We start from the raw sequence: 17,460 nt of genomic DNA, 5'->3' as shown, positions 1-17,460 counted from the left end.
AAAAGCATGGTGGGGACATTCATCTGTTATCCATCACTGCTTTAACAAATCTGTTGGCCATAGAAAATGTCCTTAAATTTATGAATTGTTATTACTTTTTATATTATTTTATTTTTGTTTTTTATGAGAGAAAAAATTATGAAGAAATTTAAATGTAATAACAAAAACAAAATAAATCTTTAAACATAAATTTTGTCTTTTATAAAAGATGAGAATAATATACAGTATATTTATATAAACATGAGATTATTACTACTGGAAAAAGATCACGTCATCTGCTGCTATTGATGTGGTCGATTTGGTGCTGCCATTCTCTCCTTTCACTTCTCCGTATAGTATTCTGCCGGTTACATGCACTCTTTGGCCTTTCTTCAGGTAGGTTGCAATAGAATCCCTCAAACCGGGCTTAAAACACACTATCCTGTGCCAGTCTGTCCTCTGTACAAACTCTCCAGTCTCATACCGATAATTGGAGTGAGTAGCTAAAGAAAAAATTACAACCGGGTGCTCACTGGAACCTTTCTTCTCTGGGTCTGCTCCGACCCTACCCAATAGTGTTACATTGTTTATCGCTAAAATAAATTTACATCAAATAAAATAACTTGTTAACTCTATATATAATAAAAGCGTGTTACTTTTTTCTATTTTTGTGGGTTGTTGCTCATTTGTAGTAGTCACTGAAAATAGTCTTTGACTACTTAATCTAACACTTTTTAAATAATTGGATATATTTAATAAGGGTACCTAAAATAAAGTAAAAAATTGTAACGGTTATATGTAAAACAAATATAACCCACCTTAATTGAAAGCATTTTTATCTATTTCAAAAATATGAAAGGTTAGGGTGATACAACAGGAAAATTCTATGGGTGATACTCAAAAGATTAATTTACCGGTTAATCAAATTTAAGAAATTCCCAACCAAATGTCTCAGCATCAATTGAAGTTGGGAGAAGTTCACAGCGTAATTCAAATATACATTTACATTTCTTGTTAATTTTTTTTAGGGACCTAATAATGGAAGCCGTCTATCTATATGTCCATATGATACCAATACTGCCAATACATCAAAGGAAAAATGAAAGAATAATGTTATATATATATATATAACTAATAAATAAAAATCTTCAAATTATTATTGGAAATACTAAATTTCCATAATTGAAAAATTACGTATTTGCTAGAAAGCCGAATTCTCACGATATTCAACGAACATGAGTCGGTTCTCCAAACGCCGTAATTGGCTCTCCAGTAATTGACGAAGACAGGCTCCCGAGGCTAGGTTTACAAGATTTGAATGGTAAAGAAGGGAATGTCAATATAAAAACAAACAAACAACATTTGGTGATTTATTTCTTTTTTAGTTTCAACAAATGCTATAATAGCGTCTACATATAATCTAGAAAGTAACAAACTAAAATCATTTTACAATATATACATTCAACTCGTTTTTCTTATCTCATTTTTCTTATTCAGAGGAACAACACTGTACAGAGAACAAAACTGAAATGCCTCGACAGGATCACAATAGTAGTAATAATAATAAAAGCGCATCGCGATTCACTGTTACGGTTTTCTCGGCTGTCAAGGGCGTGTGGGTAAAACTTAAAAACTAATCATGGAGTTTTAAAATTACGGGAAAATCAGTTCTAAACGAAGAAATTTTTGATACGTACGTACTAAAAAGAAAACCAATGGTGCATTGGGAATCAGTTACGTTATAAGTTTTGTCTAAATCGTTACGGTGCGTGGGTGTATTTTTTAATTAATATCTCAGTGAGCCTGTGATCAAGCAAAGTTTACATAGAACAATATTCCGTTTTCTCCTCGAAACTTCTACAACCTAGTGCGCGCTCGTTTAAGTCTCGGAGTGACGTTTGAACCTCGAAACAGTAATACTTCCAATATCCCTTGATCAGTCACAGAAACAAACTTAAGTACAACCTCTCTAATGGTAAGCGACTATCCGGCGATTTCAAGGCTCGACATCATCAGAACCAAAAAGTTCAGTGGAAATTGAAGCACGTAAGTCTTTACAAAACAATGTTTTGTTACAGGAAAAAAAAACAAATGGTACAAAATAAATAAAAACTTGCACTAAAAAAATAAAATCAGTCACTATCTTGTCTTACAAATCACATTTCCTATCTACAATATTAAATTAAACCGTAGTTGAAGAAGGGGATACCTTTTTATCGATCACAAAATAAAAAAAGAAACAAATATATATATGTAAATATATATACGTGTTTAGGCTAATTCCATTCTCTTAAGTTACCTTTTAACTAAGACTTATTGTCGCCACCTGTGGGAAGACAAAATGATATCAGTCCCAAGAGAAAAAATTAAGTATGTTGTACTCACTTGTGTCTTCGGTGGACTGTGTTCTACATTCGTCGCTCTTTTCCGTATCCTCCAGCTTGTCATTGTTGTTGGCGGCTGCCTCTGCACATTCTCCAGACAGATGTAGAGCCACCTGAAACAATCACCCGTTGATCAATCCAAGACACACCAAGATAAAACGCCATCTCACCTCTAGATCTTTTAAAATTTCCGTTTCTTTGGGATCAATAAGCGAAAATCTATGGTGCAAAGCGGTTAAATGGGCAAAGGTTAAGTTTAGGTGTGAGTGAAGTCCCAGCATGACCACCTCTTTAAAGTGGGCGGCGTAGAGATGTGCCACCACATGAAATAACAACCTCACTATTTTTCTGACTATAGATTCGAAGGAAGAAGGAAATTCATTAGCTGAAACGAAAATAAAATATACGTAGGGACTCGGCGTTTGTGAGGAAATCTGAGGTTTTACCATATTTAGTAGGAAATATATTTTCATCACTAATGGTTTTCTGGATAAAAGTCATAACATAATCTATATATTGAGGGGCTGCAACCTTAGTTTTCTTTCCCTTTTCATCAAACCACAAATACGTCCTAAAATGTAAATATTAACCTAACATCAATATTTGCGTATACATCAACATACTTTTGACCAGGTCCTGTCATATCTGGACATATTGACGCTGTACAAAATTCACTAACCGTTCCGTAAACTAGATTCACGTGATCAAATAGGGCCATGGCTGTGAAACAAAGAAACATCCGTTTTAATAACAGAAATATGGTGATTCAGTCGAAATATCCTTACTGTGCGATGCCAGCCATTCATTGTAGTCCAGACCAGCTGGTAAATCGACTAAAATCCTCATGTCCATCTCGGGTAGTTTCCTTTCCAGTACCGTAGCTTCGAGGTAGAGCTTTGAATCGCCCGACGAGGACGAATCGGTGCCCTCTTTCTCCTTGCGCCTGGCTTTCCTGAAAACAGAAACCGATCAATCAACGGCGGCCGCGAAAAGACAAAAGTGAACCTGCAAAAGCATGTAGTCAGTGCTTTTTCGTCAAAGACCAGCGCTTTATTGTTATCTATTTTGGGTTTATTGGAAATGACCCTTGTCAGCCACATGGCGGTTCTGTTGATACTCGACCCGACTGATTTTAAGTTCGTCCGTAAAGGTTAAATTGGCTCCGAGTTAATTAAAGGGCAAAGGAGAAGCCCCATAAACTTAATGGGACTAGATGTTATTGGATTTTGTATGTTAGTTGCCAATTTAGACGCTGATTTTTTCCCATATGTAGGTTTCTTCCGTTAATTAATTGGGTTTAAGGTGATTTGGTAATGAAAAAAAAAAGAGTAGCGAGAGAACAAAAACCTTGTCAGTTTGTTTGTTTATCAATGAGTCATTCAAGGACAAGTTATAACTAATACAAGGAACTGATAATGTGTTTACTCACATTTCCAGTAAAAAATACTGTTTTTTTAAAGAATCAGTGCGATTTTCATTACGTTGATACTACCCAATTAAAAAGGAGAATTTACAGTTCAAAAAGGTCTCGGACTATGTCCTAAATCACTGATCTGTCAACAATATTACAATGATAAAACGGAGACGACTATTCCTCACTAAACTACTCAATATCTTATTATTGGAAAACATCGGACCGTTAATACAATAATAAAATATCAATATAAATAAAAATTAATTAAAAAAACTTACCCGATGAACCAATCCACGGTATCGCGAAGATAATCCGGTAGGCGATCCAGTTTGGCTAATTTACTTAAAACCTCGGAAATCAAATAGTATTCCACAAAATAAAGCTAATCCAAAAAAGCGTAAAATCGCTATTGAAAACTCAGCTGATCGGACAGATCTTTATATATATGTATATAAAACAATCAAATAATTGCTGCGACCATTGCACTTGATAATCGTGGGACTTGCTAATATTAACACAAATTAAACCAATTACTTTATCAAACTCTTCGAAATAACGCAAACCCACATTTATTTACTTTTCGAGCGAGTCAAAAGTGAACGAAGGATCTTTCCCCATATCAAAACTCCATCACTTGACTGACGCAGGGGTGCCAATGGTTTTCTTGCGTAAACAAATATCGAGATTAGGGCTTATTATTTTACTGGTTTCATTAAAAGTCTCGTATTTATCATTAAATATACTTCTCAGAATATTTAAATTAATTATCTATCTTATTAAGATGAAAATAAACAATAGTATCTTTATTTAACTAGTTTTAATTCTGATTGGTGACACTGATACTCGGCTAAAGTTAGTCTACACTGACATACCCAATCTTTAACCGTAAATTAATTAATTAAAAATAGATTGACATGCTGACATGCAATTCAATTATACTTTTAATTTATTGTATATTGTTAGTTTTGTTATCACTAAAATAATCACTGTGTCCTGTATTATATAATAATCATTTTTGTTGTGGGTCTCACTTTAGGTTTGACAGTCTGTTTGACAAATTAAAAATGTCATGTTGACAGTAGTTAAAGTTGCTTTTCTATTGTTATTTTAGCGAAAAAATAAATGATTGTTTAATTAGATATATTAAAAAATTTTTGTATAAAATTACTATGGGTAAATAAAGTTTTTTACATCAAAAATGTACATTTTATAACCACCAATTGTTTTGTAGAAAATAACTGCCAAGTATTGAATTTATCAAGTACTAAACTAAAAAAAATAAATAAACCTACAGCTAAAGACTGTCAAGTAACTGAATTAATATTAGACGATAATGAATTACAACGTTTGGATAATATTGACGCGTTTAGTAAATTAGAAAAGGTATTTACCATTATTTTGTATGTAAAAAATATCTTATTTGTTATTGATACATTTAGTTGTCAGCTTGTCGCAATCAACTGCTTCGTATGTACGGGGTTTGTAGACTCCACAGTTTACAGAGTCTGAATTTGAGTAACAATGGTATCTTGATGATTGAGGGGTTAAAGGATCTTACAGGCTTAAAATGGTTATGTTTATCGGGGAATAGTATTAAGGTATAGGTGATGATGACTGTTTTGGTGTTGTGTATGCTGAGGGGCTTATTTTTTCAGACTATTGAGCATCTAAATACTAACGTTGCTTTGGAACATTTGGATTTATCTGAGAATAGTATCACTCACATCGCAGACTTGTCTTTTTTGAAGAATCTAAAGGTAATGGTGTATAACGGTTTCCTTTGTGGTGGTTCTCAATTTCGTTTTAGGAATTATACTTGCATAAAAACAAAATTAATCATTTGGGTCAGTGCGATCGCTTCTTGCCAGTAAGTCTAACTACACTAACACTAGCTAACAATAACATAGTGGACCTGAATGAGGTTTCGAGGTTGTCGCATCTCGTGCAACTAACACGAATATCGATATCTAACAATCCTTGCGTCAACATGACCGGTAGTAACATGTATCCTTTGTGGTGTGATAGTTTTTTTTCTGGTTTATATATAATTTTTCTTAATGTTTTCATTTAGCGGGTTTGATTACCGTCCTTTTATAATAAACTGGTGCCTAAACGTCAACGTTATTGACGATTACGTGGTGGACGCGATTGAAAGGTAAACTCTCCGCGAAAATTTTACGGATTGTCAATCTAAACGGATGCGGTTTCAGTCTGAGAGCTGAATGGTTGTACTCTCAAGGTAGAGGGCGACATTTCCGCATCGGCGACCAGAAGGAGCTGACGCAGTACCTGGCGACGGTGTGCCCGCTAACCGGCGAGGCTCTAGAGACGGAGGAGGATCGAAAGCTGCGGTTGATTTTGAGTAAGGCGCAGCATCATCAGCAGCAATTACGCGAGCAATCGTCCAGTGGTAAATCGACGGATTGTGGGATGAATACGATGATTAGTTGACGGTTATTTCAGGTTCTCCGCATCCGTCACCCGCGACGAGGAAGAAAATGCAACAGAGCCGAAATTCTCCGCGTTTTAACGGTACATATACTGGTTTCAGGGTCGTTCCGTGTTCTAGTTGAAAGCTCGTTGTTTCAGCTCACCGAGTTAACCGAATAAAATCGCCGGATCGGATGACGTCGAGTTGCTACAACTCGCTGAACAGCGAGAACGACAGCAATTCCATCATGTCTCAGAGCTTGGATCCGTCCATCCTTCTGCAGAGCATCGGGTCGCAGAAGAATATAGTTGAACCCGTTCATCCTCCACAGGAGAAGTTTTACGGTATATGTCTACTGCCGAATTCCCCAGTTTTTGCAGCAATCAACTTTTATAGACGCGGAACCAGTCAACAGTCCCCTGCAGGCCGTGACGAAGATGGTTCCGGTACCGGAGACCTTAATGAGTCCCGACTATCGACCGTCGCCGTTGATAGAGAAACTGGGCAAGAACCAGATCTCGCATATATCGAGCAGCACTCCGACCAGAGTTAAATCGGCGGATGTCCGTTCGCCGAAAACAAACCGTGGTCCTTCGGCTCTGGCTCGAAATCAGGTTAACACGGACGCTTCGAGGAAAGGAGGAGGTACGCCGTCGCCTCAGAGACAGCGGAAGATACTCAGCTCTAATCTCAGGTAGATTTCTCTGATTTTACCACGTTACCCATAGAACTAATTTTTTGTACGATAGAAACGACACGAACAAGAAATCGATATTGCACCGATCCCCAAGTAGCGAGGAGGAATCCGAGATATGCGACTCGAAGTTGCAGATGATTCAACTGAAGGCTGAGGAAAGGAGGTGAGTATTACTTACAAAACACACGGGGAGCTTTAAACTAACCCACCAACCAAGCAGGTTGCAGAAGGACACCGACAACTCGAACAAGGAGAAGGTGCAGCAGGCCGCCGTCTGTATCCAGAAGATGTGGCGCGGCTATTACACCCGGAACAAGAACAAGGAGATTCAGGAGATGTTCCGGACGTTGCAGAGCCAGCGGGCGAACCAGTACATCCAAAAACTGGCGTCGGACATGGAGACTACCAAGGCGGCGCTGGAGAGCGAGAGAAAGATACAGATGCTGCAAACGGAGGCCATCTCTGCCCTGTGGAAGAAGATATCGTCACTGAACAGTGAGGGCGGGGGTTCCGGAGCGGTGAGCATGACGAACCTGACGCAGAACAATGCGGACGTGGTGCGGGAGTTGGCGCAGACGTGCTCGATGCTTCAGAATCAAGTAAGCCGTTGTTATGGTGGTGTGAAGTTGCGTTTACGTTCATCCTCGCCTATTGACAGATCCAGCAGCTACAGAGCTCCATGCAGGACATTGTTAAGGTGATGAGCGTGTTCAGTCAGAGTACCGGTCTCAATCAACAGTTGAAGGAGAACGGAATAGCCACGCAAACGGAGATTGTAGCTGTCCACACTCCTCAGGTATTAATGAAACGGTGAAAAAGTAATTTCTATTGTCATGTTTTTTTGAAAGCTAATTTATTAATATATGTCATCTACGCGCCATTTTTATCCATGACCTGTTCTGGTACAGCCATCATTCCACCACTGTAGAACGTTTAGTGAGAAAACTAAAGGAGCAGCTGATCTTCACAATTATCATTTGAAGCCATTAGAGGAATTTTGCAAAGACTGGAACAACAATTGTAGTCAGACTAGGCAGGGTCTGGGCTATAGGGGTAGATGTGTCAAAATTTCTCGACCAATCTAACCAATCTACTTCATTGTTAAGAATTTCATTGACGTTTTCAATAATTTGCTGACCAGGGCGAGGAAAGGAAACAACACAGGACGAAAATCACCAGGAATCCCTAGTTTGAAATGGCAAAAACCGAAATTCTTTTTTCCGAAAACTTATATTTCGTGGTGATATTGGTGATATATTGCAGGGTGACGCTGCCAAGGTGTTCCCGTTCCAAAAGCACCAGCAAATCATGCAGCAGCAATCACGTCCGTCCTCGTTGCCTTTACCCATCAACCAGCGCAAGAAAGACGCCTCCTCGGCCGCCCAGGTCATCCCAGAACTCAGACAGTTCGCCGGCAGCTTGGTGGATGGCGTCATCAAGACCGTGTCAGAGAACGTGGACGCTCAGGTGAACCACCACATTTAGTTCTCGCCCTTGCGTGGGGATAGTTCGAGTGCGAAAACTTCGTTTCTTTGTAGGACCTGGAGGGGAAGGAGGAGCACCCGGCCGAGACCGAGGCGGAGCACGAGGAAGGCCTGGAATCCACGTAGTCTTCTGAGCGTGTTGACAAGGCGACCCTGACAATTTTCTAAAATTAGGTTTAAGTCCCATTAACTTATTGAATTTTACACTGTTTCTAGCTGATATACAATACGAAGGACTGCAAGACACTGTTACGTTTAAGGATATTTGAATAAGACGTGTTTTCGGCGTTTGTTTTGTCGTCCCGACGATATCGAGCCGGCTATGTTTCTACACCTAAGTGAGACTGTTGTTTCTGCGTGGACCGTGATCATTATTATGGAGATATTAAGTATTTATTTGTTATTATTATTATTATTATTATTATTATTGTGTGCTTTGACTGTCTCGTTGAAGTGTCCGGTCCAGAGGGCTGGGTGCGAGGCCCTCGGGGATCGGCGCGAAGAAATGCAGAACGCAATGTTGTAAAGCTTTAATATGACACTGTATAGCAAAATTTGAAAATATAATGTCTTTATGCAACTGTGGTCTTATTTATTAGAACTAAGAAGAAAGAAGCAGTGGTGTCTTGAGTTTGGTATTTAATTCATCTTTTTTTTTTGCTGGCATCCCTCCTATTGATATATTTACAATCTTTCCTGAGTGCCTTCTAATCACCTATTTCTCTTCAGTCAGTTTCATTACTTCCAGTTTTTATCAGTTTTATTTAATAGGTTAGTTTTCCTTTGTATGAATCCGCTATTTTGATGGTCATAGTAGGCTTCTTAATATTATTTGTTCCATTTGTTTTGTTGCTATTATTTTATCCGCAATATACCTCTTCAGATATGCTTATATACACATATTATTTAGACATAGCAATGTGACATAAATATTCGCGTTTTTTATTCTAAAATGCATATATTTTCGACTTCATTTTTATCTGAGGGATAAAAAATAAATTTATTACTGTTAATCCGATTTTTTGGCCATTTAAAAGTTTTTTTTGTTGCTATCGAGGTTCAAATAAATACTGGTTAATTGAAGTTATTGAAATTATAATTTTACGTTGAATCGAATGGTGGTATAGTAATTTTTACATAACTTTTAGTGTTGAATTATATTATATTATATTATTATAAATATAACATATTTTATAAAAAAAATACCAGTAAACTAAACAATATGATTTTTTTTGTAATGAGAATTTAGAGAATATTGTAATGAATAATAAGAAGTAATGATGGTACATCACGTACGAATTGTAATGAACTAAGGGTGACATTTAATAATATATTTCTTAAATTTCTCACCATTCATCATCTTGAATATTATATTAATTTTTTGTATTGATCAGTTGTGTTCCATGAGAAACTGGTGAGCTCAGAAGGGTCTAAAATCAAGAGTCCTGTTTTCCGAGGATTAAGGGGACGTTTCATAGATGGCGCTGGGCGTATATAAAAAGTAATTTACGATTACCATAGGGCGAAAAAACCAGTGGTGCTAATAATTATTCTATTAAGTTTTATTAGGTAGCTATTAGGTTTTCGTTTTGTACTGTTCTCTCGAGTTTAACCTTACTCAGCGGTAGAAATTTAATCTTGATGGCGTCCTTTGTCCGTAAAACCAGATCTGCCGCGAACCTGAACTCGTTCTTGCCGTCGTGCTCTAGTCTGTATTTTCTCAGCACTCCGCACAGGCAACTTTTAAGCTCCAACAGCGCGAACTTCTGACCTATACAATTACGGGGCCCCGCGCTGAACGGCAGGTAGGCGAACGGATGGCGCTGCGAGCAGTTATCCAGCAGGAAACGGTCTGGGTCGAATTTCAGCGGGTCCGGATATATTTCCGAACTGCGATGCAGGTCGAATATGTGCATGTGGAGGACGGTGCCTTTGGGGAGGAAGTATCCCGTCGAGGTGAGGATATCCTCGCTGGCGATTCGGGATATGAACGGGACACTGGGGTATAGACGCAGAGATTCCTTGATTACTCTCTCGGTGTACTCCAGACGATGAAGATCGGCGTAGGTGGGATGGGGCTTGTCTCCCAGCACCTCCCTCAGCTCACTACGTACTTCATCCTGCGAAGGAAGTCTTATTGACGCCAGACTCATGGGAACCCGGAGTTTTTCAATAATATTTACCTGAATATGGACGTGGGAAGCCAGAGAATGCAACAGGAAACTTAAAGCGACCGCTGTGGTGTCGTGGCCCTGCAAAATCATTTATCAGACAATGTCAGTGATGCCCAAGTCAACATCACCTCGAACATGAACGTGTCCACCTCCTCTCTAATACCTTCGTAATCGATGCTGTTGTCATCGATTTTTGCCAGCAGTAGCAGGTCCAGCATTCTCACCAATTTCCGTTCGGAATATGACGAAGACGCGAGCTCCAGTCTGTCCAAATTCAGGATCTGCTTCTCTCGTTGCTTGATGATGGTATCAGTGAATTGATGCAGCTGGTGTATGGTTCTGTTCTCTTCGCGACCATTCCTCGTCAGCCTGTAGATGAAGGACAATCGGGTCAAGGGGGAGCCGATTCTTTCCACCAACAATTTTCCCATTTTATGAATCGATTGCCTGTAGAGTACCACCTCGGTGTCGGTTATGTTCTTCATGCCCATGGAGGTTTCTGAAAGGTTCCCGTGAAGATAGAACTAACGGTGCTGGTTCATCCACTACGTACCACCCATTGCTTTCAACGTCATGTGGCTTATTAGTGGTACCACGTCGATGTAAGCCGGTACCGTGTTCTCGTTGTTTATATCGCGAATTTGTTGGGTCAGCTTGTCAGTTTCGTCATTAAAAACGTCCAAAAACTGTCGAAGAATGTTGAAATGAAATGCCCTGGTCAAAATTATTCGCCTTTTTTGCCATTTCAGTCCTGAATAATGAAAATTACTTATCGAAGGTTCTTATATAGAGATCTCCGTGTACCTGAGCTGGTTAATAATCCTTCTCCAAGCCAATTTTGCAGGAAACCATACACTTTACTCTTGCTCATATGCTTGGGTTGTGAGAGTATCATCTAAAACAGAGCTTCGTTAAGTTCGAGGAATCTAAACCGATTAACGAAAATCGACCTCAAGATCGCCCGGATCGGAAATATTGATTGTTGTAATATATGGGGTACTGAGGCGGTAGATGGATCCATATTTTTTGCTGAAATCCCTCAATAAATCGAAAAAATCATCTGGAAAATGTAGGTTATTAGAAAAAGTAGAAGCAAATGCACTTAACCTATAAAGAACATATATAATGACAAACGTCACTGTCAATTTATTTTAAACGAACCATTTTTTCTTATAATTTCTCTAATCTAAGGGAAAAATTACTAAAATACCCCAAGTTGGACATAAATTACATGACGTGTGTTTGACTGATAATCAGCATCAGCGCCAGAAGGGAGACTACAGGGAAACAAAGAAGATGTAGTTTATGATTGGTTCGTTCTGTGCATGCGTATTTTATAACATATCTGGTTATGTTTATTATTTGCTAATTTTGTAGCTTTGTTTTTACGTATTAGTTTTTTTAGTAAATTTAAAGAAATACATAAAAAAATAACAAAACAGAACTGACAGTGTTTCAGACAACAATGTACACGTTTGGAATATGCAAATTTCCTGATTCTAAAACGAATTTACAAACTGCGGCAGGCAATACGTTAAATATCTTGACGTATGTACAAAAAAAACATTGAATATACTATATTGCAGTCCTTCCAATAAAAGAACCAATGCAGGTCATCAAAATTTATAATGCAACGTTGCCACACCAAATTTAAATTTTCGTTTATTTTGACTCTGATAACAACATACTAATGCAAATAAAATAATGAAACAAAAATAATGCTTATATATTGAAGGACTTACATTACAGTTAATTAAACAGGCATAATAGTTTGTAGGTTAGTTGTTTTATTAGATTTTTATTGAAATATGATAAATATGTCGACCAGTACCAACAGAAATTTTATAGACTGATTTGGTTAAGAATTCGGGATCATCAGACTTCATTCTGTCTCTTTTTAACTAGAGTAATGCTAATTAGTAAAATGAGATGGAAAAATACTACGAGTTTAAAAGGGGTTTTACGTTTTTATAGAGTGAATTTGACAATATGTCCGACGGTGTTGATGATCTGTATTGGCTGTTTTATTAGAAGGACTATAGATACTATTATATTTTTACTACTCTAGTTAAAAGCTTGTACTATAATACTTTAACTAAATGAAGTCCTCAAAAATATGGACCTTTAAACGACAAAAAAGTCCAACATAACTTGCGTGTACTCAACTAGCCTGTAATAGACCACACCTTGTTTATTTGCTTGTAATCTTTCCACTTTTGTATATGCTGTTTCATGTGATTGTTATGATGCAAACAAATATTATTACTGTCGAGAAAACATTGAAATAAATAGATTTCTCTCTAACCTGGATTGATTTTTAATATTATATCCATGTTTCCTATAAGCCAATGTCCCGGGGGAGAGGGAACTTTCGATAAAATCCTGGACGTCTTGTAATAACGCAGGATCTGGTTCAGGAGGTATAAAAAACCTGCGACGGCGACGAGAACGAGAAGCGTCATGACGCACCGCAGGCCGACAAGCGACTGATGATTAATTCTGTTATTACGAGCTAGATTCATATGTTTTGAAACTGAACGGGGTCAGATAATCGAGAGGCCTGTGGAAGGTCGCCTTCTTTGGTAATTTTGTTTTGTTCCAAAGGTCACTTCGATTTACTGGCGCGGACCATATCGTCGACAGTCATCTCTGTCCATAAACAATAAATTATGTACCTTAAAATGGAAAAAAAATTATATACCGAGCGTGCTCGGGTGTCTATTCAGCTGTACGCCAAGCCAACAGGTGTAAATTTTCGGATTTACATTAGTTCCAGCCAGATGGATATGGATCTCCGTGCTGCCGCCGCTGTTGCTGGTGGTGGCAGTGTGTCGTGCTGATACGGACGAGAATCGATAGTTTAAAATGGTTTTTCTGCTCAAATGACGAGGTCCGAGACGTATTTAACGTGGGCGTTTGCCTGGAAATGTAGGATCTCGCGTCGTCTTTTTTTTCTGTTTACAAGCCGGCTCGTCTTGTAGTTGGTGTCGCTTGACTGTACCGATGGTATTAGGTGGTTGTAAATATGCTGATAAGCATTTCTTGAAAAAAACTGGTAATAAAATATGGTAAACCATCATTTTCTACAAGTTTTCCCCATTTTTCTGAAAACATGTGTCGAAAGAGTAACTTCTTCACTTTTTCAGAATTTCGAAAACCTGTGCCAGTAAATACATGCTGCAGCAATACTAAAATTACAAGGCACTAGGTGTGATGAGTACGCTGGAAAGCAAAATTTCCCATTTAAGTGGCAACAGCGCATTTTTCACAACTCTAACAACGTGTGGCAAACTTCAATTTGTTCAATTACTGGTAATAAGATACACCTTGCCATTTTCACTATATGCACAACAAGACTTTAAAATTGAATAATATAAAGGTGATAAAAATGTAAGAATTCATCAGAAAAAGGGAATCAATCATTCAGAAAATATATAGGATAAATACCAATGCCGTCATTTCAGACTAAATTAAATCGAAATCCTCCAAAATTCAAGCAGGATGAAGATAAGAAGGAAGTTTAAACTCAATCCTGTTTATAATTCTAACGGATGAAATAATAAATAAATGTCAAATAGATAAAACAGGACTAGCTATGGGGTATAAAAATATGGAGAAAAATTGAAATGTCAGTAGGAGCTTTTGTAAACGATATAATAATAATGAATACATAAAAAAACTGTGAAACGATTCTCGAATACACATAAATATACACAAAAAATGTCATCAAAATTAAAAAATTAAAATTTTAAAAATATTTTCACGTTTTTCCGTCTCCTCCTTATATTCTTTCATGTAACGACAACAATATCAGCTTTTCAGCAATAGATAATGCCACATATTCATCAATGACTAATTAAATTCGGTGTGAGTAGTTTCGTCGTATTTATTAGACATGATTCTATCTAACTATTATTGATCTTGGTGAATAGTGGACGCCTTAGAGGTTTAACAGAATAAAACGTAGGAAGATGTGTTTCATTACCTCTAAGCCTGCAATTTTGTTTTTACAACAGCATTCTTATTTTAACTGAGAGATGGCCAACTTGGTCTATATATATTTATTTAATATATATATATATATATATATATATATATATATATATATATATATATATATATATATATATATATATATATATTTGTGAGGTGAATTAAGGATCCATCCATCTACTAAAGGGGGATTATAGTATCTCAATTCCTTAGATGTAGACTATTAGAATCTGGAGTCACCAAAATTGGGAAGACAATCTTGTTTTAACTAAGAGATGGCCAACTTGGACAATATGTATTTTTAATGGATATATATATATATATATATATATATATATATATATATATATATATATATATATATATCACTACATAGTATAAAACAAAGTCGCCTTTTCTGTCCCTATATCCCTATGTGCGCTTAAATCTTTAAAACTACGCAACGGATTTTGATGCGGTTTTTTTCAATAGATAGAGTGATTCAAGAGGAAGGTTTATATGTATAATACATGCATAATATACTAAGGCAACATTGCTAATTTTAGAGGTTTCTAACGTGATGTCGTAAATTAACCTATTTTTTTAGGCTTATTTAGCAATTAGCAAAAACGCTGCCTAACCTTACGAGTTAGATCAAATTAATGTACTACAGTATTGTACACCATAAAAAGGTCTACAAAAAAGTCCGCGATGGTATATGTTTATCTTTTAGGGATAACCCACATTAACCATTTTTATTGTTTACTTTTTACGTGAGAAAATGGCTTATTTACGAAGCTATTTTAAGCAATACGGCATTAATCCTTATCGAATTAAGTACCTTAAATACAGTGTGCAATTAATATAGATCAATATGGTTCCTTACAGCATGTAAATTAAACAAATATTTTCGGAGATATTACAAATTTAAAATTTGCGTTTAAAAATGTGTAATGTAATAAAAATTGTATGAATTTAGATATTCCAAAGATAGTGGGAAATCTTCATAGTAAGTATAGGGGAAGAGGAATTGTTTTACTTCAAATTTAATGCGTGCAGGCCAAGGGCAGTAATGAATGAACCAAAAATACTGGATCGATTTTAATCATGTTTTCATTGAGTGACATAGGCATATATATTTTATGCCCGTGCAAAGTCGGAGCGGGTCGCTATGTTTTTATATACAACGTTCATATTTTTGCTGTAGTGTATTTAATTTAGTATCAGCATTGCACCCGTGCGAAGCCGGGGCGGGTCGCTAGTATATATATATATAAAAATATATATATATATATATATAAATATATATATATATATATATATATATATATATATATATATATATATATATATATATATATATATATATATATATTTGTAAGGTGGATTAAAGATCCATCCATCTACTAAAGGGGAATTATAGTATTTCAATTCCTTAGATGTAGACTATTAGAATCTGCAGTCATCAAAATTTGGAAGGCCGTTCCTTAGAGGAGTACCATGGACATTTTCGGTAGAAAGAGTGTCATTTCGAAGCTCTTCAAAGGTAAACTGGCGGACAAAGGTACAATCGATACTCTAAGAAGTATAAGCTGTCCATACGAAATAACGACCACGTATATCCCTGTGGCCGTTTTTTAGGGGGCAGGTGTTATGTAATACGGCCTTGACTATCCGACATATTGTAAGTCATATTTGCTCCCAATCATTTTTTCAGCTCGAACGACCAACAAATTTATATATTCGGATATATGGTTTACTTTTTCACACCCCCAATGATTATTTATTTGTTTATTTATCTCTTTGTTATTTCTGACGCTTACATTAATCTTTCTGCGATATTTTGGAAACCCGAAGTGACCTTAACGGCACGTCAACTGCCAAACGAATGAAAACGAGTCAAACCCATTATTTCCCCACTCGGGCGACAAACATTTTCCGTACACAAACAATAAAAACGTGGCGTTTGCACGGGAACCGGCCGAATATGTTTATGGTAATAAAATTTGCGGGTGGTTGGCTGTTAAAGTCACGAGACAAGAATGCCGAGCGGCTAATTCCGATCGATCCGGCCGCCGAAATGAACGTTTTGTATGCGAGAACGCGCAAACAAATGGTTTTTCATCGTGACAAAGTCGACGCGTTAATATTTCCTTGATAGAGGTCCGACTGAGATGCGGATCTGAACCTTTCTTTTCGTCCGAATGTCCGGCGAAAGGAGACTGCTATACAGGAACAAGCTATGCCATAGGATTGGTTCGTTTGGTACATGCGCATATCGATAATCTGCATCTGATTATGTTTATTATTTTCTATAATATATACAAATGAATTGCCGTTCGTTAGTGTCGTTCATAGAGTTATATATAGAGTGTTAACTTAATACAAATAATTTCAGATTTGTTTTGCGTGGTCTCAGCAGAAGGGCGCTGAGAACGGCATTTCGGTGAATGTCATTGGATAGTTTAAATTACCATTACAGGTACCTGTAATGAAAATATTTTATAAGGGGACTATTGCATTGGTCGACGATTTCACACTTATCACCTGAGACGTCACATTCTACTGACCAATTAAATTTTAATTAAAACCAAAATGTAATTTTTCAAAACCATTTATTAATATAAAATTCTGCATATATACTAATTGAAAACATAACATATCTCGTGAGAAACATAATCAAAATTGTCTATAGCTCTTTCCCTTTTTTATATATTTTTAGTGCTATCAATTCAAATAAGATGTAAGATGTTTCTATCTTATCCTTCCCTCATACTGAAAGCAAAGCAGCTGTGCTGTTAATATTTTACCTACTTGTTCAACACAAAAATGTATGATATACATCAGAATGGAGAAAACATATATTATTAAGCATATATTATTAACAATATAATAAAACAAGCACGATAATCTCTTGTTTATAAA

At 36.7% G+C, this 17,460-nt stretch overlaps 4 protein-coding genes across 8 annotated transcripts; 1 reads left to right on the top strand and 3 right to left on the bottom strand.

The window, feature by feature from the left end:
• Window positions 1–172: 172 nt before the first annotated feature.
• Window positions 173–1,095, bottom strand: mtSSB (mitochondrial single stranded DNA-binding protein). Its single transcript, XM_076416976.1, has 3 exons — window positions 798–1,095; window positions 636–744; window positions 173–572 (listed from the first exon to the last, which is right to left on the bottom strand). Exons 1-3 carry the CDS (start codon window positions 810–812, stop codon window positions 253–255), a joined length of 444 nt encoding a protein of 147 aa, XP_076273091.1. The 5' UTR covers window positions 813–1,095; the 3' UTR covers window positions 173–252.
• A 240-nt stretch (window positions 1,096–1,335) lies between these two features.
• Window positions 1,336–4,488, bottom strand: Mob2 (MOB kinase activator 2). Of its 2 annotated transcripts, none has more exons than XM_076416975.1 (7): window positions 4,056–4,488; window positions 3,149–3,315; window positions 2,987–3,083; window positions 2,810–2,934; window positions 2,534–2,748; window positions 2,365–2,476; window positions 1,336–2,305 (listed from the first exon to the last, which is right to left on the bottom strand). In XM_076416975.1, the coding sequence occupies exons 2-7, from the start codon at window positions 3,213–3,215 to the stop codon at window positions 2,286–2,288; spliced, it is 636 nt and encodes a 211-aa protein (XP_076273090.1). In that variant the 5' UTR covers window positions 3,216–3,315; window positions 4,056–4,488; the 3' UTR covers window positions 1,336–2,285. The 2 variants fall into 2 exon arrangements, with proteins under 2 accessions (XP_076273090.1, XP_076273089.1); XM_076416974.1 differs by lacking the exon at window positions 4,056–4,488 and adding an exon at window positions 3,369–3,736.
• Window positions 4,489–4,829: 341 nt separating this feature from the next.
• Cep97 (Centrosomal protein 97kDa) lies at window positions 4,830–8,969 on the top strand. 4 transcript variants are annotated; one of them, XM_076416966.1, is made up of 15 exons: window positions 4,830–4,950; window positions 5,009–5,160; window positions 5,217–5,375; window positions 5,433–5,534; window positions 5,585–5,781; window positions 5,849–5,932; window positions 5,988–6,187; window positions 6,241–6,309; window positions 6,367–6,552; window positions 6,605–6,902; window positions 6,958–7,068; window positions 7,126–7,504; window positions 7,564–7,701; window positions 8,169–8,372; window positions 8,444–8,969. In XM_076416966.1, exons 1-15 carry the CDS (start codon window positions 4,947–4,949, stop codon window positions 8,513–8,515), a joined length of 2,355 nt encoding a protein of 784 aa, XP_076273081.1. In that variant the 5' UTR covers window positions 4,830–4,946; the 3' UTR covers window positions 8,516–8,969. The 4 variants fall into 4 exon arrangements, with proteins under 4 accessions (XP_076273081.1, XP_076273080.1, XP_076273082.1 ...); XM_076416965.1 differs by having other exon boundaries at window positions 7,123–7,504; XM_076416967.1 differs by lacking the exon at window positions 5,217–5,375 and having other exon boundaries at window positions 7,123–7,504.
• A 562-nt stretch (window positions 8,970–9,531) lies between these two features.
• LOC143204435 (cytochrome P450 4C1) lies at window positions 9,532–13,056 on the bottom strand. Its single transcript, XM_076416973.1, has 7 exons — window positions 12,869–13,056; window positions 11,514–11,623; window positions 11,368–11,458; window positions 11,117–11,314; window positions 10,692–11,062; window positions 10,573–10,641; window positions 9,532–10,509 (listed from the first exon to the last, which is right to left on the bottom strand). Exons 1-7 carry the CDS (start codon window positions 13,023–13,025, stop codon window positions 9,955–9,957), a joined length of 1,551 nt encoding a protein of 516 aa, XP_076273088.1. The 5' UTR covers window positions 13,026–13,056; the 3' UTR covers window positions 9,532–9,954.
• Window positions 13,057–17,460: the final 4,404 nt, after the last annotated feature.

The sequence above is a fragment of the Rhynchophorus ferrugineus genome, unplaced genomic scaffold (assembly GCF_030347505.1).
Source record: "Rhynchophorus ferrugineus isolate W39M unplaced genomic scaffold, kcgeb_rfMv2 rfM11, whole genome shotgun sequence".
Lineage (NCBI taxonomy): Eukaryota > Metazoa > Arthropoda > Insecta > Coleoptera > Curculionidae > Rhynchophorus > Rhynchophorus ferrugineus.
The sequence above is the reverse complement of the archived record's forward strand: the minus strand, read 5'-3'. Positions and strand labels throughout refer to the sequence as shown.

What these genes read in the sequence shown, in the direction of transcription:
- Mob2 (XM_076416974.1), bottom strand. Translation starts at nt 3,463, where the DNA reads ATGTGGCTGACAAGGGTCATTTCCAATAAACCCAAAATAGATAACAAT. An exon ending in AAATTTTAAAAGATCTAGAG is followed by an intron (nt 2,477 to 2,533) that starts GTGAGATGGCGT and finishes TGATTGTTTCAG; the next exon opens with GTGGCTCTACATCTGTCTGG. An exon ending in ACAGTCCACCGAAGACACAA is followed by an intron (nt 2,306 to 2,364) that starts GTGAGTACAACA and finishes GTCTTCCCACAG; the next exon opens with GTGGCGACAATAAGTCTTAG.
- Cep97 (XM_076416965.1), top strand. An exon ending in TATCGGGGAATAGTATTAAG is followed by an intron (nt 5,376 to 5,432) that starts GTATAGGTGATG and finishes TTATTTTTTCAG; the next exon opens with ACTATTGAGCATCTAAATAC. An exon ending in ATACTCAGCTCTAATCTCAG is followed by an intron (nt 6,903 to 6,957) that starts GTAGATTTCTCT and finishes TTTGTACGATAG; the next exon opens with AAACGACACGAACAAGAAAT.
- LOC143204435 (XM_076416973.1), bottom strand. Translation starts at nt 13,025, where the DNA reads ATGACGCTTCTCGTTCTCGTCGCCGTCGCAGGTTTTTTATACCTCCTG. An exon ending in AATATTAAAAATCAATCCAG is followed by an intron (nt 11,624 to 12,868) that starts GTTAGAGAGAAA and finishes TACATTTTCCAG; the next exon opens with ATGATTTTTTCGATTTATTG. An exon ending in GACGTTGAAAGCAATGGGTG is followed by an intron (nt 11,063 to 11,116) that starts GTACGTAGTGGA and finishes GGAACCTTTCAG; the next exon opens with AAACCTCCATGGGCATGAAG.
- mtSSB (XM_076416976.1), bottom strand. An exon ending in ACCCACAAAAATAGAAAAAA is followed by an intron (nt 573 to 635) that starts GTAACACGCTTT and finishes AATTTATTTTAG; the next exon opens with CGATAAACAATGTAACACTA.